The sequence below is a fragment of the Gavia stellata genome, chromosome 33 (assembly GCF_030936135.1).
Source record: "Gavia stellata isolate bGavSte3 chromosome 33, bGavSte3.hap2, whole genome shotgun sequence".
NCBI classification, from domain to species: domain Eukaryota; kingdom Metazoa; phylum Chordata; class Aves; order Gaviiformes; family Gaviidae; genus Gavia; species Gavia stellata.
In genome coordinates, this window is record NC_082626.1 from 272,164 (window position 1) to 294,281 (window position 22,118).

The following is a 22,118-nucleotide window of genomic DNA, read 5'->3' on the forward strand; positions in this document are numbered from 1 at the left end:
ACCCCCAAGGGGCTGTGACCCGGAGATGCGGGACCCCAAGATGCAGGACCCCGAGGGCTGTGACCCGGAGATGTGGGACCCTGAGATGCGGGACCCCGAGGGCTGGGACCCTGAGAGCTGGGACCCCCAAGGGGCTGTGACCCCGAGATGCGGGACCCCGAGATGTGGGACCCCGAGGGCTGTGACCCCGAGGGCTGGGACCCCCAAGGGGCTGTGACCCCGAGATGCGGGACCCCGAGATGCGGGACCCCGAGGGCTGGGACCCCCAAGGGGCTGTGACCCCGAGATGCGGGACCCCGAGATGCGGGACCCCGAGGGCTGGGACCCCCAAGGGGCTGTGACCCCGAGATGCGGGACCCCGAGATGTGGGACCCCGAGATGCGGGACCCCGAGATGCGGGACCCCGAGGGCTGGGACCCCCAAGGGGCTGTGACCCCGAGATGCGGGACCCCGAGATGCGGGACCCCGAGGGCTGGGACCCCCAAGGGGCTGTGACCCCGAGATGCGGGACCCCGAGATGTGGGACCCCGAGATGCGGGACCCCGAGATGCGGGACCCCGAGGGCTGGGACCCCCAAGGGGCTGTGACCCCGAGATGCGGGACCCCGAGATGCGGGACCGCGTGCGCTGCCACGGCTCCGCGGGCCGGTGGGGGGTCATAGCTCCGCGGTTCGGGGGGTCACGCCCCGCCCCGTGCACTGCGGCGCCGCCTGGCGGGCGCACGGCGGAACCGCGCCCTGAGGGGCGGCCGGCGAGGGGCGGGGCTCGTGGGAGGGCGTGGCCTATCTGGGGCGGGGCTCGGCGGTCCCGCCCCCCGGCGGAGGCGGAGCGGCGCGAAGATGGCGGCGGAGCCGGGCCCGGGCCCCGACCCGGAGCTGGAGGAGCTGCTCGACAGTGAGCGGGGCCGGCGGGCGGCGAGGGGGGGCCGGGTGTTACGGGGTGCCGGGGGGGGCTGGGGTTATTGGGGGTGTAATGGGGCTGGGGGGTTATTGGGGGTGTAATGGGGCGGGGGGTTATTGGGGGTGTAATGGGGCGGGGGGTTATTGGGGTGCAGTGGGGCTGGGGGGTTATTGGGGGTGTAATGGGGCGGGGGGTTATTGGGGTGCAGTGGGGCTGGGGTGTTATTGGGGTGCAGGGGGACGGGGGGTTATTGGGGGTGTAATGGGGCGGGGGGTTATTGGGGTGCAGTGGGGCTGGGGTGTTATTGGGGTGCAGGGGGACGGGGGGTTATTGGGGGTGTAATGGGGCGGGGGGTTATTGGGGTGCAGTGGGGCTGGGGTGTTATTGGGGTGCAGGGGGACGGGGGGTTATTGGGGGTGTAATGGGGCGGGGGGTTATTGGGGTGCAGGGGGACGGGGGGTTATTGGGGGTGTAATGGGGCGGGGGGTTATTGGGGTGCAGGGGGACGGGGGGTTATTGGGGGTGTAATGGGGCGGGGGGTTATTGGGGTGCAGGGGGACTGGGGGTTATTGGGGGTGTAATGGGGCTGGTGGTTATTGGGGTGCAGTGGGGCGGGGGGGTTATTGGGGTGCAGTGGGGCTGGGGGGTTATTGGGGTGCAGGGGGACGGGGGGTTATTGGGGGTGTAATGGGGCGGGGGGTTATTGGGGTGCAGTGGGGCTGGGGGGTTATTGGGGGTGTAATGGGGCGGGGGGTTATTGGGGTGCAGTGGGGCTGGGGGTGTTATTGGGGTGCAGGGGGACTGGGGGGTTATTGGGGGTGTAATGGGGCGGGGGGTTATTGGGGTGCAGTGGGGCTGGGGTGTTATTGGGGTGCAGGGGGACGGGGGGTTATTGGGGGTGTAATGGGGCGGGGGGTTATTGGGGTGCAGGGGGACGGGGGGTTATTGGGGGTGTAATGGGGCTGGTGGTTATTGGGGTGCAGTGGGGCTGGGGTGTTATTGGGGTGCAGGGGGACTGGGGGGGTTATTGGGGGTGTAATGGGTGTGGTGGTTATTGGGGTGCAGTGGGGCTGGGGGGTTATTGGGGGTGTAATAGGGCTGGTGGTTTTTGGGGTGCAGTGGGGCTGGGGGGTTATTGGGGTGCAGCGGGACTGGGGGGGTTATTGGGGTGCAATAGGGCGGGGGGTTATTGGGGTGCAGTGGGGCTGGGGGTTATTGGGGGTGTACTGGGTCTGGGGGTTATTGGGGTGCAGTAGGGCTGGGGGTTATTGGGGTGTGGTTACTGGGGCGCAGCGGGGCCAGGGGTGTCAGGGCAGGGCCCCCGGGGCTGGGCAGGCGTTGGGGTCCACGGGGTGCAGCAAGGTGGGGGAGCTGGCCCGTGCCACGGGACGGGGGCTGCTGGGGCGCAGGGAGCTACTTTGGGGAGGGGGGGGCCCTGATCTGGGGGTGTCCGGGGGGCCCTCTCAGCCCAGCCCCTTCCCCAGGTGCCCTGGACGACTTCGAGAAGGCCAGGCCCGCCGCGCCCCCGCCGCCACCGCCCCCCCCCGGGGCGCAGCCCTCGCCCAGCGCCGCCGCCAAGGTGCGACGCTGCCAGGATGCGGCCGCCGCCCTCGCCCCAGCCCTTGGGGTGGGGAGACACCGTCCCCACGGCGGGGGGGGGCTGACCGTGCCCCTCTCCCCAGGCCTCCCTCTTCGCCTCGCAGGAGAGGTTCTTCCAGGAGCTGTTTGAGGGGGAGCTGGCCTCGCAGGCGGCGGCCGAGTTCGAGCAGGCCATGCAGGAGCTGGCCCGGGAGGAGCCGCACTTGGTGGAGCAGTTCCAGAAGCTGTCGGAGGCGGCGGGCAGAGTGGGTGAGTGGGGCCGGCACGTGGGCGTCCGCGCCGGCCGCAGCCCCTTGGCACCGCTGCTGGTGGGTTTAAAGGAGGCGGCAAACACGCACGCCGAGGGGACGCTGCCTTCCCTCGCCGCCGGATCGGTTGCACCAGAGATGGTGTGTTGCAGCCCGGTGAGCCCTTGCCTTGCCGGGAGCGCACCGGCCTCCAGATCGGCGCTGGCAGCCTCAGGTCTCGCCAACGGCTCAGGGGCCGAGGCCGCAGCAGAGTTAGAGGCGTGTGCCGGTCCAGGGTGGGATGGGGCTTTGGGGGCACCGGCGGTGGGGGTTCCCCGCCACACCGGGCAGTCTCAATTTGGCTTGAGGCCGGTTGGCACCTCTCCGGCGTTGCAGTGCTGGGCGCCTTCCCGCATGCTGGGGTCTCCCCAAGACTCCTTGCCAGCAGCCGGCGTCGGGGTGGTGTTTCGGGGTTTTCGGGGGATACCCCAGTCCCGCAGGCCCCCGGGATCCCCATTGAGGAGCGGGGTCCCCAGTACAAGACCCCGGCCCTTGCCGAGCGGGGTGCCCCAGGGTGCCCGACATCTCCCCGTCCCCAGCCAGCGTCTCCCGGTCCCCGCAGGCAGTGACGCGGCGTCGCAGCAGGAGTTCACCTCCTGCCTGAAGGAGACGCTGAGCGGCCTGGCCAGGAATGCCACCGACCTGCAGGTACGGCCGCCCTCCCACTCGCCAAGCGGGGTCCCCCCGGGGGTGTCCCCCATCCCGGGGTGGGGCTGACGGTGTCCTTGCAGAGCTCCTCGGCCTCGGAGGAGGAGCTGGCGAAGGCCTTGGAAGGGCTGGGGCTGGAGGAAGGGGACGGCGAGGGCAGCGTCCTGCCCGTCATGCGGAGCATCATGCAGAGCCTGCTCTCCAAGGACGTGCTCTACCCCTCGCTCAAGGAGATCACCGAGAAGGTGGGGGGTCTGGTGGCGCCGGGGTGGTGGGGGGGACTCATGGCGGTCCCGGCCTGACCCCCCGCCGTCCCCCCGCAGTACCCCGAGTGGCTGCGGCAGCACGGCGAGGCGCTGCCGGCCGAGCAGTACGAGCGGTACCGGGCGCAGCACGGCGTGATGGGCCGCATCTGCCGGCAGCTGGAGGACGAGCGGCCGGGCGAGGGCGAGGAGGAGCGGCGGGCGCGCTTCGAGACCCTCCTCGACCTCATGCAGCAGGTGAGGGGGGGGGGGGGACACGGATCCCCCCGGGTCCCCAGTGCCACCCTGACCCCCCCCGTGTCTCCCCCCCAGCTGCAGGACCTGGGGCATCCGCCCAAGGAGCTGGCCGGGGAGTCGGTGAGTGTCCCCGGGGACCCCCTGGGAGGCGGGGGGGACCCTGCCCAGACCCCCCCGGACGCCTGGGTCCCCGGCTCACCCTCCCTCCGCCCCCCCACAGCCCCCCGGCCTCAACCTGGAGCTGCCGGGAGCGGCGGGCGGCGAGCAGTGCCGCCTCATGTAGTGCCGGTGGCGGGACTGGGGCGCCCGTGGCCCCCCCGGTGCTGCACTGCCAAGGACGGCCCCCGCCTCGTTACCGACTAATTAGGACTCTGCTGAGGACGAGGAGGAGAAGGCCGAGCGGAGCCGGAGCCGCGGCCGCCGAGGAGCGCGGCTGGATGCGGCAGCCCCGGCACTGCCGTCCCGCGCTGTGGGGGTGCCAGGGGCAGCTGTGGGGGCCGGGGGGGCCTCGTGGAGGGGGGGGGCGTGGGTACCCCGGCCCTGGGGACGCGTGTGTCCCCCCCGATGTCCCCAATAAATGTCTTGGCAACGACACTGGCTCCCGCCTGGGGAAACTGAGGCCGGGGTGGCCGGCAGCACCCTGCCGAAACGGGGGGGACAGGGGCTGACCCGACAGTGACTGGGGGGGACCCTGAGTAACGCAGCAGGGGAGGGGGGGTGTGAGACCCTACAAAAACATGGGGGGGACATGGGGCGACCCTACAATAACAGGGGGGGACAGGGGGCCACCCCACAATAACAGGGGGGGACAAGGTGACCCTACAGTAACATGGGGGGGACAGGGGGCCGCCCTACAATAACAGGGGGGGACAAGGTGACCCTACAATAACAGGGGGGACAGGGGGCCACCCTACAATAACAGGGGGGACAAGGTGACCCTACAGTAACATGGGGGGACAGGGGGCCACCCTACATTAACAGGGGGGGACAAGGTGACCCTACAGTAACATGGGGGGGACAGGGGGCCACCCTACAATAACAGGGGGGACAAGGTGACCCTGCAGTAACATGGGGGGACAGGGGGCCACCCTACAATAACAGGGGGGACAAGGTGACCCTACAGTAACATGGGGGGGACAGGGGGCCACCCCACAATAACAGGGGGGGACAAGGTGACCCTACAGTAACATGGGGGGACAGGGGGCCACCCCACAATAACAGGGGGGGACAAGGTGACCCTACAATAACAGGGGGTGACATGGGGCCACCCTACAATAACAGGGGGGACAAGGTGACCCTACAATAACAGGGGGTGACATGGGGCCACCCTACAATAACAGGGGTGACAAGGTGACCCTGCAGTAACATGGGGTGAGCGACCCTACAGCAACGGGGGGGGGGGCACGGGGAGACCCCACCCTACCGTAGCAGTGGGGGGTCACAGGGCGCCCTACAGTAACACGGGGGCACACTCGAGGCGACCCTACAATAACATTGGGGCGGGCACAGGGCGGCGCTACAGTAACATGGGGGTCAGGGTCGCCGCTGCCATGGCGACGGCGGGGCAGGGGCGGCGCTGTCGCGCGCTGTCGCGCAGCGGCCGCTGCCGTAAAGCGCCGCCGCGGCGCCGTAAAGCGTCCCGCGGAGGCGGTGCGCTAAGATGGCGGCGGCTGGGCCCGGAGCCGGTGGCGGAGGAGCAGCCGGCGGCCGCGGGGCCCGCGCCTGAGCGACGGCCGGGAGCTGCCGGGAGTCGGGTCGGTGCGGGGCCTCCCCTTCCTCCCCCTCCCCGCCCTGACCCGCGGTTCTAGCCCCGGCTCCGGCGGCCCTCCCCTCCCCCACCCGCCGGGCGGCGGGGCCGGGGGCGGGGCCCGCTCGGGGCCGGGCAGGGCCGGGAGGACTGCTCCGGGGGGGGCCCAGCCTGGGGGGTCCCGCCGCCCCCGCGGTGTACCAGGCCTTTGAGGGCGGCTGGGGGGGGTCTTGATATCCCCGTGGGGTCACCGGGCACTGGGGGGTCCCTGCTGCCCCCAGGGGATCGCTGCGCCTTTGGGGGGGCGCTGGGGGGGTCCCTGCTGCACCCAGGGGGTCGCTGTGTTTTTGGGGATGGTCCCTGCTGCCCCCCGGAGGTCGTCGTGCCTTTGAGGAGGGGTCCCTGCTGCTCCTAGGAGGTCGTTGTGCCTTTGGGGGGGGTGCCTGCTGCCCCCAGGACTGTCCTTGCAGCTCCTGTGGCGATGTTGTGCTTTGGGGAGGGTGTTGGGGTGGCCTCTCTTGCCCCTAGGGCTGGTCCCTGGTGTCCCCGGGGTGTTGCCATCCCTTTAGGGAGTACTGGAGGTCCCTTCTGCCCCCAGGGCAGGTCCCTGTCACCTCTGTGGTGTCATCGTCTCTTTGGGAGGACGCTGAGGGGACCTCTGCCATGCCCAGGGTGTTGCCCTGCCTCCAGGGGGGTGCTGAGGGCCCCCTCCCACCCCAGGGCTCTTTCCCTGTTTCCCCCATGGTGTCACGGTGCCTTTGCCTTGGGGGGCACTGGGGGTGCCCTCCAGCCTTAGAGCTGGTGCCACTGCCTTGGTCACGGGAGGGAGCTTGCCTGAGGATCCCTCCTGCCCCCCAGGTCCAAACCTCGTTGTTCTTGGGCCTTCCTCACTCCCTCCCTTCCAGGACAGTCCTCATTGTCCCTGGGCGGGTCCCCAGGGAGCAGGGGTCCCCGGGGCAGGTGCAGCCGGACCCTGTACTGCTGGGCTTTAACCTGTCATTTCCGTCAGCTGCCAGCGAACCTCCAGCCCCGGCCTCGGTGCTCGCTGCCCGCGGCACTGCCACTGCCGCGCAGGTGAGTGGGCCACCCCGGGTCCAGCAGCGCTTGCCTCGTGTCCGTCTGTCCCACGTGTGGCAGAGGTGGATGTTTGGGCTGCATCTGCCTCGGTCTCCTTTGCAATGCTGAATTATTCGTGTCGGTGGTGTGGCCCTGGGCTCCTCCGGCTGCTCACCTTTTGCTTCTGCGGGATTTCTCCTGCTGGCCGGGCTCTCCTCGGCCTTGGGACCACCACTTCCCCCTGGGGAGCAGGGAGCCTCCCTCCTCCCAGGTGCTGGACGGGTAAGGGGCAGTGCTGCATGCTGAGGCAGCCAGTGCTCATTAGCTGTAGTTAATTAGGCCTTGCCTGCACTGGACGCAGGTTCACTCCATCCAGCGAGGCGCTGGGGGAGCTGGGGCTGTGCCGCGGGATGGCTGGGAAAAGCGGTGGGGAGGTGGGTGCTGCATCCCCCAAAGAGACGCTGCCGTGCCCAGGATGCTCCGAGATGGGGATTCTGGACCTCTGTGTAATGGCAAACGGGAAGTTGCTTAATTAGTGTCGTCACTAGGACCTGGCGGGCTCCCGGGTAGGTTTGTAATTAACCAAGGCTCTCCTGAACGCGGCCCACTGGTAGGTTTCTGCCCACGTCTCGGCAAACCGGAGGTGCCTGGCGGGGCTCTCCCCTGCGAGGGGCGTTCGGGGTGTAAATGTGCTCGTCACGGGAGGTTTAATTGGGGGTTTAAACCACCCAACACCATCTCAGGGGGAAGGAAGGCTGCTCTGCAGCGAACAAATGAGGTTGTCTCCGTCCAGGTCCGATGAGAAAACTTTCCTTAAATAGAAGAGGCTCAGCCGAGCCCAGTGCGACACATGTGCGGGAGGGACCTGGTGTAAATGCAGGCACGAGGCAGTGCCGTGGCGTCCTGCGGCTGTCTTGGCATGCCAGGGCGTTGAAAACTGAGGTGAGGGGCTCTCAGTGGGTCAATAACGCCGCGCACTGGCTTCTGGCCTCATTGCTCCTCTGCTTTATGTAGCCCAGGTGCCGAGTGCCCGAAGAGCCTGGCTATTCAGGTGTTTATATAGCTAAGTAAATATTTTGATGACAGATCGTTCAGGGACGGAGCGGCTACAAGCTCTGTGTTTCCAGCCATGAAGTGGCTGGGTTGGCAATGCCACGCTGTGTGGCTGAGTCCTGTGGGCGCTGCAGAGGTGCACCGAGTGCTGGCGCGGATGGATGGTGGATCTTGGTCAGCAGCGAGGGGCCGGAGCTGGCTGCCGTGCAGAGTGAGGCCTGCGTCCCATATCCCGCTGGCTCGTGGCGTTACAGGTTGTGGCAGCAGCTCGAGATAGAAAGTATTGTCTCCTGGGCACGACTGTTGGAGTTGCTGACCAGTATCATGCCGGTTTGGGGGCTTGGAGCCTGGCAGGCAGTGGGGCGGCACAGCGGTGTGAGCGCTGGTGTGCTGTGCCAGCGGGATGCTGAGCCCCAGGTGCTCGCTCGGTGGGTCGAGGCCCTTCCTGCCGTGAGGGGAGGAAGCAGCAGCACTGTGGCAGCACCCACAGCTCGATCCTGGCGGCCGCAGAGGCAGCTGGGAGACTGTGGCATGCGGAGGGATATTTTTAGGGCCCCTGCAAGGGTGCCGGAGAGTCAGGCTTCGAGCATGTGAAGCTGGGAGCACTGATCCTGTCCAGATGTTGACTCCAGGGAACTGCAAAACCCACATATCGGCTCCCGGGGTCACTCTGCGTGGTGCCCTGGAACCCGGCTGCATTCCCTGGCTCCAGCCGCATGCCCCGAGGCATTGCCGCCTTGGCAGGGAGGCCCGGCCTGGCGCTGGCAGCTCGATGAGGGGCTCAAATCTCTCTGTGAGGGCTCAGGGCTCTCTGCAGGGCTGACTGTGTCCCAGCTCCCTCCAGTCCACACCAAGCAGTGTCTCATTGCTTCTCTCAACCAGTGCTCCCCGGTTTGGGGAGCTGGAAGCGATACCTTCAGCACCGTCTGTGTTTCCAGCTGCCGGTAACTCGATTGCGGGGTTCCCCCGTGCCCGCCTGCTGCCGGTTTGTCCCTGCCTGAGCCCTTGGGTGCCGATGGTGCACTGTGCCGCGGAGCTGCCGGTCGACGCACACTTTAATCTCCCTGCCACGTGAACGGCTTCGGCACCTGCGAGTGGAGCTGGTGGGTGGCTGGGGAAGCTGACGCAGAGCTGTCAGAGCTGAATGCCCAGCCCGGCTATCCATCGGTACCGGACAGCCAGCGCGGGCTGGCGTTGTGCTCCTGGGTATAGAAGATGGCTGGGGAGCCCGGTGTCCCCCATGGTGTCCCTGGCACAGGCCACGTCTGTCCCTGCTGTCTGCTCTGCCGAGGCAGCTGAGGGCTTTTTTTCCTCAATTCTCTTAATTTCCTAGTGAGGTTACGGTCCTCTGGTGTGGGTGGATGAGATATGAAGTCAGGCTAATTATTTGGTAATGGATTGCTCTCTTCTGAAAGCGCGTTTCTTGTTCCTCACCTTCGTGAAAAGGCTGCCGTGAAATGGTGTTAATGACAGATCTGAATAGGTAATTTGGCAGAGGAAAATAACTACTGAGGAGCAAAGTCCAAACCCGGTTCCTTTTGTACGTGCAAAGACTCTCCCAGCCCCTTGGATTAATAATGCTGCCGAAGGCAAAATAACTGGCGGAGGGAAAGTTGACCTGTTGATGGACTTTCCGATCTCCTAACGACTCAGGCGGTGGGGAGTTAAGCCATAGCTGAGCACTGCTGTGTTTTGAGCCTGTTCCTTAGTTATTCGGCATGACAGGGGCTGTACGAGGGACAGAGTCGCCTCAATGCTTAGAGCAGTAAATTAAAACCAGTCCTGCCCCAGCTCCTGCCTGGTCCTGCGTGCATGCCTGCAGCCCCCGGGGTCAGACCTGGCCGGGCACAGGGCACCGTCTGCGGCACCGCGAACTCGCCGGCTGAGTGAGCACGAGTCGCCCCCACTGCGGTGGTGAGTAATGCTCTCGTAGGGCTGAGCCTTGGCGCTTTGCGGGAGGTGAACACCCGCTTTCCTCCCTGCTGCGCCGCCAGTGCGAAGCCTTCACGTGCCGAGAGCTGCCGATGGCACTGGAGGGATGGGCTCAGCACCACCTCTGGCTGCTGGTGCAGAGCCGAGATCTGGTGGGTTTGGGCAGGGGAGAGGAGGGCTGAGGCTCTGGGCAGCTCTCATCCCCGGCTTTGCTTTTGAGCCCTTTTCTCCCCTTTTCCACAGCATTAGTGGTTTTAAAGTGATTTTATACAGGCTGGCAGCACCAGCTGGGGAAGAGTTAAAACTGAAACTGCAGAAAACACTTCTTCTGCACTACTACTCTTGTTACTAAGCGAGCAACTGCAGTCGGCTGACAGTCGCTGCTGTTTTCAGTTGCGTAAACTTGTTTCCTTATAAATGCTCCTATGCTCTAGGAGCTTTTATCATGCTTCAGCCAGAGCCAGCCCAGCTGCCCAGGCCTTCCCCGGGCATCCCGGTGGTGCTGTTGGGTGGTGATAGCGGTGGTGGCATCTGCTCCATCGCTCTGCAGCCGTAGCTGTGGGTCAGCCGCTTCAGTGAGCCCCGCTTGCCTCCGAAATCACCCGTTTCTTAGGGAGGAGCCGTGCCCAGGCTTGGACTGGCAGTGACAGACCCAGCCTGGGCAGAGCCGTTCACCTTCTTTGGCTCTTCGGGGCTCCGCTGGTGTTAATTCCCAATCTAACGAGGATTAGTCTCCAGAGTGTTTGCTGTAATCAGAGTTAAAGATGTTCTGGCTTTGGCTTTTCCCTGTGTGCAAATGGGGAACTTTTAGCAGGCTCCCTGACACTGGTTAAGAGCAAGCAGCTAAGCCAAGTATGAAAAAGTCTGACTAAAAATAGAAGGAAAGTAAAGAACGAGCAAAGCATAAATAAAATGGTTTGGTGTTTTTTTTTTCCCCCCTCCACCTTGGCAAAACCTCTGCTGCTCATGACTCCGACATGTTTTCCTCCTGTCTCTTGGTGTAACCCGGTGAGGCAGGTCTGGTGGCAGGTGCTCTTGCCAAAAGCCACCTGCGACCACTGGCAAGCTATGGGTACCGTGATCCTGGGAGGGGTTTGCAGCCCCCGGGCGTGGAGGTGGCTCCGCTTCATGGTCGTGGCCCTGTGGGAGCTGCCCCTGCAGCAGCGGGGAGCCGGGGCTGCTTTGGATGCTGTCCCTGGATGCAGTGGGGCCGTTGCTGCTCCTGCAGCCTGTGCCTCTCCTCCCCGCGGCAGCCGGCTCTCCAAAGCAAGAGCTGGGAAAACACCCAGGACTTGAAAACGTGCTTGCCTTTGGTTTTCCATGTGCTCGCAAGGAATTGGTGAACCTCTCCTGGAGCAATTGGAAATGCCAGGGAGCTCCTGGCCTCGTTGCCTGGCTCTGCTCTTGCCCGCTCCCCGGGAGGAGCAGAGTTGTTGCGGGTGACAAAGGCCAAAGCTTGCTCTTGGGGGAGGCTGGGCAGGCTGGCCGGGCATCCAGGGCCGCTGTCCTGTCCGTGGCGTGGAGGAAAATGGCCCCTTGGCAATGCTGGGAGCCTGGGAGGATTTTGTGTGTGGGAAGGTGTTTAAAAATCTGTCGCTGGGGTTAAAAAAACCTCTTGAGCACCTTTTAAGTGGCTGCCTACGGTCTGCAGGTGCCAAGAAGTTTCTTGATACTGTGACTCGCTGCCTTCCCAGACACCTTGCCTCATCTGCCTGCGATCCGAGCCCCGCTCCTGCCTCCCTGCCCACCCCAAGCCAGGGCCGTGTGTTGTGCAGCTGCCTTGCTGTAGCAATTGCTGCCAAGCTGGAGTCAACACCTCCTCCTTCCCCTGCGTGTGGCTGGGGATCGCCAGTCGGGAAGCGCCTGTCTTATTGCGAGAGGTGAAGCGGTAACTGGGTGCAGGCAGCAGAAGCTGGGAGCCGTCCCGCAGACAGGTGGAGAGGCAGCACGACAGGTCACAGATCTGCTTTCCCACTAAGTTGACGGCATCTGAGTAAATTAGAAACTGGAGAGGAGTTTAGGGGATGGTGGCAAGCAGCCCTGTTACCCAGCCACGGGTGCCTGGGCGGAGGCCGAGGGTTGCTCGGCCCTCGGCAGTAGCCGATGAGCTTTTGCTGCCATGCCAGCTTGTGTGCATGGGGTGTGGTCACCGAGCCTGTAGCCACATGCGCGCCGCTCCTCCGCTGATTGTGTTTTCCCTGAGAAAGCGGTGCTCTTCAGATCAGCCCACAATACTGTTGCCGTGTGCGCGGCTCTGCTGATGCCAGGGCAGGCCAGCATGTCCCCATCTCGGCAGACTGGCCGTGGCAGGGATGCTCCAGCTTCTGCTCTCTCCCTCTCTTGCACACAGGGTGAGTGCTCCAGAAAACGCGATGTCAGATAAAGGGAGCAGCATGGAGGGGAAGACGGACATAGTGAATGGTAAGGGTGCCGGCGGGGACCGGTCTCCCCGCGCCTGGGGTCTCCTGCTGGGGAGGCTCACGGCCTTGTCTGCACCACGCAGGCAGCTTGTCCAGCAGCCCGGAGGAGATGTCAGCTGAAGAGGGCCGAGAAACATCCTCTGGCATCGAGGTGGAGGCCTCCGACCTCAGCCTGAGCCTCACGGGAGACGATGTGGGGCCCAACCGCACCAGCACAGAGAGCCGGGACACAGACACAGAGAGCTCGGGGGAAGAGAAGGACTCTGACAGCATGGACGACACGGGCCACTACTCCATAAATGAGGAGAACCGTGCTCTTGACCGGTCGCACTCAGAGGAGGAAGAGGAGGACGATGAAGAGGAGGAGCAGCGGTCCCACCGCCGTGCCCAGCGCAAGCGTGCCAACCATGACCAAGACTCCTCTGACGACGAGCAGGCCCTGGAGGACTGGGTGTCCTCGGAGACCACGGCGCTGCCTCAGCCCCGCTGGCAGGCAGTCCATGCCCTCCGGGAAAGGGAGCTGGGCTCCAGCGCCCGCTTTGTCTACGAGGCCTGCGGGGCCAGGGTCTTTGTGCAACGCTTCCGCCTCCAGCACGGCCTGGAGGGCCACACGGGCTGCGTCAACACCCTGCACTTTAACCAGCGCGGCACGTGGCTGGCCAGCGGCAGCGATGACCTCAAAGTGGTGGTGTGGGACTGGGTCAGGAGGCAGCCGGTGCTGGAGTTTGAGAGCGGCCACAAGAGCAACGTCTTCCAGGTGAGGAGGGTGCAGGGAGGGTCCTCGGAGGGCTCGGGTGATAGAAGATCAACCACGGTGGTCAGGTGCCTGCTCTAGAAGCACCTAATTTCAGCAGGATAATACTGTGTGGGGCAGGAGAAGTGTGTTGTTGAAGCTAAGGGCTGCGGGAGGAGTCCACCCACTGTGCGGTGGTAAACTAACCATCAAAACCCGCTGGTGTGCCCTAAAATCTGCCATCTCACGGGGCCCCGGCTGGGGATGGCAGGGTGAGACGGCCCCGTTGCCTGCAGAGCTTCCCCCGGCTGCTCCTCTGGCCCCGGTAAGCAGCAGGCTTGGGAGCGGCCATGGGCAGGAGCCATGTTTTGGAGGGGGCCGTGCGGCAGCGGGCAGCCCAGCGCGTGGGCAGTGAGGCGGCTCTGCCACCACCAGAGGGGCCTGGAGGGCCGGGCTCTGCCACCGCCACGGCACGGCCCACACTTGGAGGGATGCTGGCACCACCAGCATCTCTGCCAAGCTCCCAGTTCTTCGTACTCACCAGAAAGGGCCGGGATGATTGCTTGGAGAGCTCGTCCCATCAAGCCGAGGCTTTGCAGTCCCTGCCTGCGGATCTGAGCGTCTGGGGCTCGTTGGGCTATGGCAGGGTGCTGCCCCCCATTTCTCTCCTGTTTCACCCCGTTTCTATCCACGCGTACACAAGCCCCTGCCTCGGCGTTGAAAGCCGCCCCTCCGCTTACTCTCTTCCAGGCCAAGTTCCTCCCCAACAGCGGCGACTCTACTCTGGCTATGTGTGCTCGGGATGGCCAGGTCCGGGTGGCCGAGCTCTCAGCCACCCAGTGCTGCAAAAACACCAAGCGCGTGGCACAGCACAAAGGAGCTTCGCACAAGGTGAGCCCAGACCAGCCCGCGAAGGGGGTGGGCGGCAGCTGGGGACCCCCAAAACACCCAGGGGCCATCCTGGCTCACTGGCTGCCAGAAGTAGTGAAGGCACAGCTGCTGCCGTGGAGGGACCGATCCTTGAATGCTTCTTTATAATCGTTGTCACCTCTGAGGGTGATGAGGAGGGTCTCGGTGCCCTGCAAAGCAGTGACGTGAGCACTCGGCCGTGGGTATAGAGGGCTTGGTGCTGCGTCAGCTCCTGTTAATGGCTGACGGTTTACTGGGAGAAAGGGATCTTGCCACTTCGTTGGGTAAAAAAGGGAACCAATGCCCAAGTATTTATCTTCCAGCTGGCCCTAGAACCGGATTCTCCATGCACTTTCCTATCAGCAGGTGAAGATGCTGTAGTCTTCACCATTGATCTGAGACAAGACCGGCCTGCCTCGTGAGTATTTCTCTGCCTGATCCCGCTGCCAGGACCGGGGAAGCTCCAGAGGGAGATCCGGGGTCCCGGGGGGGGGCTCCTCTATGAGCAGGCAGCACTTGGCTGCATAGGGCTGAGGTTCCCACTTGTGCCGCTGTGTTTTCACGGCAGTGTGTGCCTGTTCAATGGGTATAAAGTGGGAAAAAACAGGTGTTTTTTGGCTTTCAAGTCATGTTGTCTCTGGTCAGACCAGAGAGTTTTTGGGTGGCTGGTCCGGGGCTGGCCATCTCACACGAGGATATGGATATGAGCCTTACTAATTAGAGGAGTGCATTTGAACCCTTGTCCTCCCTGGGGTGGGCCTCTGTTCAGATAGAAAACAGAAATAATACCCGTGCGGCAGGTCCCTGCGCACATGTGCCTGCCGCGGCGGCTGCCAAAGGCTGCCCGTCCGGCACCTGTTTACCCGTCCTGGGGGCAGCGCTCGGGGTCTGCTCCTTCTGCGCAGTGAAGTGGCTGATTAATCACAGCACTGAAATCTCTCCACGCTGGCAGCAGCTCGGAGCTCACGGTTCGCCTGACTCGCTCGTTGCATGAGCGCGATTGCAGTTAATTGAAAAACAATAATTAGCAAGCAGCCGGGTGGTGCGTGCCGGATCTTAACCCGTATCGCCGAGAGATCTGTCGTTTCTGACAAGCTTCCAAAATAAATCTGCGTCGGGTGTTCAAACAGACGCCTGGTTTTGGTATCATGGTACTTTTCCAATATAGTGGCATATTATTTTGAAGATGATCCTGCTTAAAACCAAGGGCTTTGGCGCTCGTCTCCCAGTGGTTTGGTTTTATTTGTATGTGCGAGTGCTTTTGTCTATAGCCTTAAACCCATCTGTTTCATAACCAGGACAAAAACTGCCAGGGCGTTTCAAAACAGCCGCATTTAATCCTCATCCCCGCTCCCCCCCTATTTGCTGGCTCTGTTCGGAGAGGAGTCTGTTGGTCAGTAGGCTGGCGTGGGTCTGTCCCTCCTCTTTCTTCGTGGGGATCCACGCTGCTGTTTGGGTTTGATGCTTGCAGGGAATTGTCACCCTGTGAGTGTGAAACTGCTCTGGAGGCAGGGTTTGCAGGCAGACTGTAGGCAGCTCCCATCTTTCATTAAGCCGAATGGTATAATTAGAAGAAAGACAAGCTTTTCAGCTGGCTGTTCCTTCTTGAGGATGCTCCCTCAGTTTGTATTTGTGTCTGCAAAGCCGAAATATTGAGCTCCTGGGGGAGGGGGGATGGTGTGTGTGTCGGATTTCATTAAATCTGGGCCTTATTACGACGAGACGGGTGGGGAGAAATAACAGCAGAGCATTTCTGCTCTGGAGTTAATCCGATTCTGCCCTCGCTGCTGCTTGTCCAGCTCTGTTGGGCTCGCCTTCGGGCCCTGAAACCGTTCAGACGTTTCGGAGGAAAACGCCAGGGAATGATTTCACTCTGCGCCTTTTGAGTCGCAGACAGAGCATGTGCTCACTTCAGCTGGGAGGCTGAAATGGTTGGGTGGTGGTTTTTTTTGTTGTTGGCGTGTTGGTTTTTTTCTGGGAGTGAGTAAGAGACTCGCGCAGCTCCTGCTTTTCCCATCTGGACCCTGTTTTGAATTTGAGGTGAATTTTTTTTTGTTATTATTATTTTTCCTCGTCTCTTAAAGGAAACTGGTTGTGACAAAGGAAAAGGAGAAGAAAGTGGGTCTGTATACCATCTACGTGAACCCAGCCAACACCTACCAGTTTGCTGTGGGAGGCAGAGATCAGTTTGTCAGGTGAGTCTGTGCTGGGGCCTCAGTTGGTACCCCTGCGAGCTCTGAAATCTGATGTCCCCCGCAGAAATCCTCGTGGCTTCAATCATTAATGCCTCCAAAGCCTGTTCTCCCGTAACAGCAGGAACACAAGGGGGATTAATAGAGGAGGATTTGGATCCTTTGACTTTTAGCCCTGGGATCCACTGTCCAGCCTGCCCTGAAGCCGGGAGATGCTCCCCTCAGGAACTAGCAGTGCTCTTAACGAGCTTCTGATAAACCTCCTCTTGGTCCCCCACCTGTGGGCAGTGCCCGGTGGACATCGGAGGTGAGATTAAGGCTCAGGGAAGGTCTTGTTTCAGCGGGACCGAGCTTAAGTGACAAATGCAAGCCCCCCTGGCCTTTGAAACATTGGGGGCAACCCCTGGCATGGGACCGGGCTGTGTCCATGTGTCTGGCCCCTCACCTCCCCGCATCAGTGCAGAGGTCCCCTGCAGCCGGTGGATTTTAAGGTGCAACTTGTCTGGCGTCTGTTTTGGGCAGAGGCGAATTGTGCATGTGCCCAGCCTGCCTGCTTCCCAGCTCCCCAGGAGCGAGCCGAGCTGTGGCGTTGCTTGGCTCCCTGAGGATGCGTAGGGGACGCTCCTCGGGGAGCGGGGAGACACTGCAGCCCTGCTGCTGGGATCGCTCGCATGGTGTCAGCTCCCTGGAGTGCCAGCCACGCGGGTGTCTGGCACGCAGGCAGCAGCTCCTGGGGCGCCGGGCACGGAAACACTTAACACATGGGCTCACAGACCGCTTACAAGCAGCAGTGCCGGTGCCTCGCTAGCTTGGTAGCTTTCAGAAGAGCCTGGGATCGTTGCTCGAAACACAGCCTCCCCTCCTGCTCGCTCTCTGCTGCACTCTCTGTCCTCTGCCCGTATCCAAGGGCCTCCTCTCCCCTGGCTTCCCCAGCACCGGGCAGCTCCTGGTGGGCTCGTGCATTGCAGAGGCTCAGGGAGGTTGGGGACCCCAAGGAGCCCAAGCCAGCCAAGGGGCAAGCACGGTGGCGGTCACGTCTCCCTTGCAGAGCAGCCTGTGGACTGACAAAGCCCCGAACACAGGTCATGGCCTGTGTGCACATAGGCTTTGACATTGTCATGCGCCAACGAGCGATGCCTCCGACATGATGAGAGGTGACATTAAGCTGCTTTGGCCAAGACTTCTGCCAGTCCAGGCTGCTCACAGATCCCTTGGTGAGGGCCGGAGCCTCCAGCCAGCATCGGGGCAGGTCGTGGTTTCAGAGCTGGCTTGGACATGGCATCTGTGTGGTCAGGGAGAGCTGCCACTCTGCTGCTGTCCTCCTGTGCTGGCCCGCAGAAGCGGGCCGCGCCGTCCCTCCGTGCCTGTCGGCTCGGCATCCCTTGTGTCGAGTGAATGCCAAACGCCTGCCATCCTTCCCCCAGGATTTACGACCAGCGGAAAATAGACGAGAATGAGAACAACGGCGTGCTAAAGAAGTTCTGCCCTCACCACTTGGTAAGCGGCTCGATTTCGCAGCATACCAGCGTGATGGGCGGCACTGGGGGTCCCTCCCCTGCAGGGATGTGATGTGGGAGAGCTCGTGGGTGGGTGGACCGGCAGAGGACATCCCGTGGTGGCTGTCGGCTCTCGGCTGCCTGTGTGAGTGGGCGGCAGCCCTGCCGCAGTGCTGTGGCTCGCGTGCCCTGCATGCCAGCACCGAGCAAAGCTGAGCCTGGCACGGGGTGGGCAAACCTGGGGGGGAACTGCATCCGCTGCGGGGTGAGTGACAGGCAGCTGGGTCTCCTGCTGGCAGCAGAGCTGCCCGTGCCGGCCTTGCCAGCGGAACCGGCCTTCACCCAGCTCCTGTAGCCGGGCTGGTGCCAGCGGCGCTCACCGCGGAGCAAGGGCCTGGGATGGGGCCTGGGCAGACCTCGCTGCCCGAAGATCTGTGGCGTGTTCCCTCGGGACCCTTGTGTAGGAGCGGCCGAGAAGTGCTCGCTGGCCAAGCCTCTCGCAGGCTTCCTGCCTGGAAAACAGCTCAAGAGGCCGAACAAACTGCCTGGGCTTTGTTTTTTACTTTGACGCACATCTTCCACTGTCCATAAAGTCCTGTCTTGGCGTAGGAAGAGGCAGTGATTTTATGCTCTGACTTCAAAGCCCTTGTAGAGCAGTCACTTGCGCGCCGAGCTCTCTGAGCGGGCACGTGGCTGGCGTAGGTGTGCTGGCACGCTGCGGGAGGAGATGGGAGCAGAGCTGTTTGTACTTTCCCTAGGTGAACAGCGAGTCCAAAGCCAACATCACCTGTCTCGTCTACAGCCACGACGGCTCGGGTGAGTGACTACGCCGCTGGCTGGGGGCCGTACGGGCGCTGTGGGATCCCGTGCCGGCTGGAAACCCGCAGAGGCGATCCTGCTGCACGGGTCTGATGGACGAGTCGTGGGTGGCCAGGGCTGCAGCGCTGCGGGACAGAACACCCGGGGGTCTTGCGGCACACCCACCCCTAGCAGAGAGACCACCTCCATGTGCTCCCTGCTAACGCCTGTCTCTTCCATCCTACGCCAGAGCTGTTGGCCAGCTACAACGATGAAGACATTTATCTCTTCAACTCCTCTCACAGCGACGGAGCGGAGTACATCAAGAGATACAAGGGACATCGCAATAATGCCACTGGTAAGGACCATCTGGGATGGGTGTTGGGGCAGATATCCCTCCCCCCCCCCCCCCCCCCGCCTCGGCAGGCTGCATCCCCCGCTGGGGGGGTGCTTGGAGGCTCTCCCCAGGTCGCTGTCAAACTCCCACCACCACTGTGTCCCATTCACCAGCAGCCACTGGGTCCAAACTCGCTCTGGCTTCCCCGTCCTCATGCCCACAACCAGGCTTTGGGGCAGTCTGGAGGTGGGGGGCCGTCCCCAGAGCAACCCGGAAGAATAATTGCCTGCTTTTAGCTTATTTTTACAGCTCCGTGTGTTTCATCTTCCTCTCAAAGACCCTTAACACAAACTCTGGGGCTTGCAAAGAATGAGCTATTATGTGTCCAGGGACGGAAGAGATCCACGCTGGTAACCCTGGAAACTCGCCGGCTGCCAGGCAGGAAGCAAATTCATGGCAGGGAGCGCTGCCTGGCTCCTGATGGCCTCGGGCTGCTTGTTTCTCTCCTTTCAGTGAAAGGCGTCAATTTTTATGGCCCGAAAAGCGAGTTTGTGGTGAGCGGCAGCGATTGCGGCCACATCTTCCTGTGGGAGAAATCATCCTGCCAGATCGTGCAGTTCATGGAGGGCGACAAGGGAGGAGTGGTGAGTCCCTGCTGCTGTGCTGCCCTGCTCCTCTGCCACCACTTCCATGTGCCCGCACAAATTTGCTGCTGCTTTTTGTTCTTTTTCTACCGAAAGCCAAGCAGGGTCCCTATGGGCTCCTGCTGCCCTGTGTGCAGGGTGCTCGGCACTGCTCCTGCCTGGGGAGCAGCAACGGGAATGGCTGAGGCAGGCTGGTGAGGGCCACGGCACCTCGAAGGTCTTCTGGCGTACAAAATCCCATGGGGATTTCACCCAGATGCTTGTCACCAAAGGAGGGGTGGGGATGTCGAAGCTGCTGCTGTTCAGGATGGGGCAGTGCCCTACCCTTCCCCCCATCCCAGTGGGGACGTGCAGGGTCTGTGGGGAGAGCCGGATCCAGGCCGGATCCAGGCGCTGCTCCCCGCTGGGCGTGCAGCTGTGTCCTCACCCAGTCATGTCCAGGAAAAGGACGCAGCTGCACCAGGGCCGCCCCTGCGCCCAATTTCCCAGGCTCTGGCCGACAGCGGTCAGGTCCCGAGCGGCCGGTGCCTGTGCTGGCGGGGGGATCTGTGCCTGGTTTCAGCTCGGAGCCAGGAGACGCTCGGTCTCACACACCGCCCCGGCAGTCGGCACCTGTCGCCCACCGGCGCAGGGCTGGGAGGGGACGGGATGCGCTGGTGGCACTCCCGCCTCCTGGGTTGGGGCAGGCAGAGGGGGGACAGGTTTCATATTGGCATCGAGGAGACGGCAGGCGCCTTGCTGGCGTGGGGACGGCTGGCAGTGCCGTGCCCGCTGCTCGCTCCCGGCCGAGCCGGTCCCCGCTGTGCCGCTTCTCCGCCGGCCCCACAGTCGCCTTTTGTCTGGGTGGCCGTGGCCCCGTGCCAGCTCCTGGCGGCTGCTGGCACCGCCACCCCCAGCCGGCAGAGCCGGTGTGGGGCCGGATCTGGCCCAAGGACCTCCCTGACGGCCGAAGCTAGGCTTCAGCACCCTGGGATGGATGCGGCCCCTTTCCTGTTGGCTTTGCTGCAGGAGGGGTTTGGGTTCCCCGCTTTCGTTGCACCTGTTGCCTCGGGATGCACCGGGTTCAGTGCCCTGTGAATTACTCAGCGCACCCCAAATTTTGGGCTTTGCTCGTGGGGGGTGGCATGTGTCCCCCCTTCCCAAAGCCGGAGTGTGGGGATGCTGGGCGTGGCAGCCCCTGTCTGTGCCAGGGGTTCCCACGGGAAGCCCACCTCACCGAGCCCTACAAGGGTTCCTTATCTCCCCTTGCACCGCTGTGCGAGACCCCAACCCCAGGCCAGGGTGACGGGCTGGAGGGTAACCAGAGAGCTTGTGGGTGCCAGGGTCAGTCCCGCTGCCCTCTTTGGGGTGACACCCCCCCCTTGCCCCCAGGTGAACTGCCTGGAGCCCCATCCCCACCTCCCCGTCCTGGCCACCAGCGGCCTTGACCACGACGTCAAGATTTGGGCACCTACGGCAGAGAATCCTACCGAGCTGGCCGGCCTCAAGGAGGTGAGACCCAGAGAGCGAGGTGCGGGGGGGCGTCGTCAGGGGGCTGCGGGGCCGGGGGTTGCCCCGCAGCCCCCTGAGCCCCCCCACCTCGCCTGGCCCCAGGTGATCAAGAAGAACAAGCTGGAGCGGGACGAGGACAGCCTCCACCACACCGACATGTTCGACAGCCACATGCTCTGGTTCCTCATGCACCACCTGCGACAGAGACGCCATCACCGGGTAGGTGCCGGGGTCCCCTCCGTGTGTGTGTCCCCCCTCTCCTCCTCTGCCCACTGCTCCCCCAGCCCCTTCACCCCCTTTCTCTGCCCCCCCTCCCCGGCAGCGCCGAAGAGAGCCGGGAGCGCCAGATGGCGACTCGGACGAGTCTCCCAGCTCCTCCGACACCTCGGACGACGAGGAAGAGGGGCCGGACCGGGTGCAGTGCATGCCGTCGTGAGCCCCCCCCAGCCTGCGGCCGGGGCGGGGAGGCTCCAGGCACACATGGTCCCTACTAACACTTTGAGCTTTGTATTGACTTGTTACGGACCCCCCCACGCCCCCTCCCCTCCCTCCTCATCTTCGCAGCCCCCCCAGACCACTGGAGGTGGCACAGCCTCAGCCTGGGGGTCCCCCCCCTCCCCAGGACCCACACAGAGATGGGGGCCGGGGGATTTTTATACTAACATGGCGCCCTGGTCCCCTCTCCCGCTCTTCTCGGGGGGACCCGGCCCCTGCCCTGGTGCCGGCCCTCACGCTCTTCAGGGCTCCCCCTTCCCCGGGGGCTCTGGCCCCCCCCCGGGGGGGCTGCATCCCCACCTCCCTCCCTCTCCCCCCCCCCGGGGGTGTTTGCAGAGAGATGCTTGTCTAGTTTGTACATATCAGTGATTTGCACTTGGTTTGGCCCTTCTCCGCCCCCCCGGCCCCCCCCGGGGCAGCGGCCGGGGCCCCCAGGAGCCGGGAAGGTCCTTTAATTTTCTGTTACTTTTAAGGAGATCTCTGCTGTGGGGGAGCGGCGGCGAGGGCTCCCCATCACTGTTAGAGGCCTAATTTTATATGTATTAAAACCAAATCGAACTTGGATGTTATCAAGTTAAAATTATTGTAAAAGTTTGAATATATATTATATATAAATGCAATAAAAACCAACGGAGAGAGGCGGAGGGCTGTGTGTCCCCTTCCCCGGGCTCCCCGTGTCCCCAGGCTGCCCCCAGCCCCATGACTGGCGCGTCCCCAGGCCTGTCCACCCCCCCACACCTTTTGGAGGGGTGTATTTTGCCCCTTTTTGCTGTGTTTTCACCCAAACACCCCCCTCACAGAGCCACGCGACCCTCCAGAGCAGCTTTCATCTCCATCTATTTATGAGAGATCTGTACACAGTCAGCACGGTCGGGGGGGGGG

General features: G+C 63.2%; 2 protein-coding genes across 2 annotated transcripts; both read left to right on the forward strand.

Moving 5' to 3' along the window:
• The first annotated feature begins 838 nt into the window (after positions 1-838).
• PEX19 (peroxisomal biogenesis factor 19) lies at positions 839-4,335 on the forward strand. Its single transcript, XM_059832050.1, has 8 exons — positions 839-893; positions 2,384-2,478; positions 2,582-2,747; positions 3,348-3,433; positions 3,517-3,678; positions 3,757-3,933; positions 4,009-4,053; positions 4,154-4,335. The coding sequence occupies exons 1-8, from the start codon at positions 839-841 to the stop codon at positions 4,214-4,216; spliced, it is 849 nt and encodes a 282-aa protein (XP_059688033.1). The 3' UTR covers positions 4,217-4,335.
• Positions 4,336-5,651: 1,316 nt separating this feature from the next.
• On the forward strand, positions 5,652-21,269 carry DCAF8 (DDB1 and CUL4 associated factor 8). Its single transcript, XM_059832204.1, has 14 exons — positions 5,652-5,687; positions 6,690-6,754; positions 12,072-12,142; positions 12,225-12,898; positions 13,625-13,765; positions 14,107-14,201; positions 15,868-15,978; positions 17,400-17,472; positions 18,230-18,287; positions 18,520-18,627; positions 19,120-19,250; positions 20,622-20,741; positions 20,844-20,960; positions 21,064-21,269. The coding sequence occupies exons 3-14, from the start codon at positions 12,094-12,096 to the stop codon at positions 21,175-21,177; spliced, it is 1,791 nt and encodes a 596-aa protein (XP_059688187.1). The 5' UTR covers positions 5,652-5,687; positions 6,690-6,754; positions 12,072-12,093; the 3' UTR covers positions 21,178-21,269.
• The last annotated feature ends 849 nt before the right edge of the window (positions 21,270-22,118 follow it).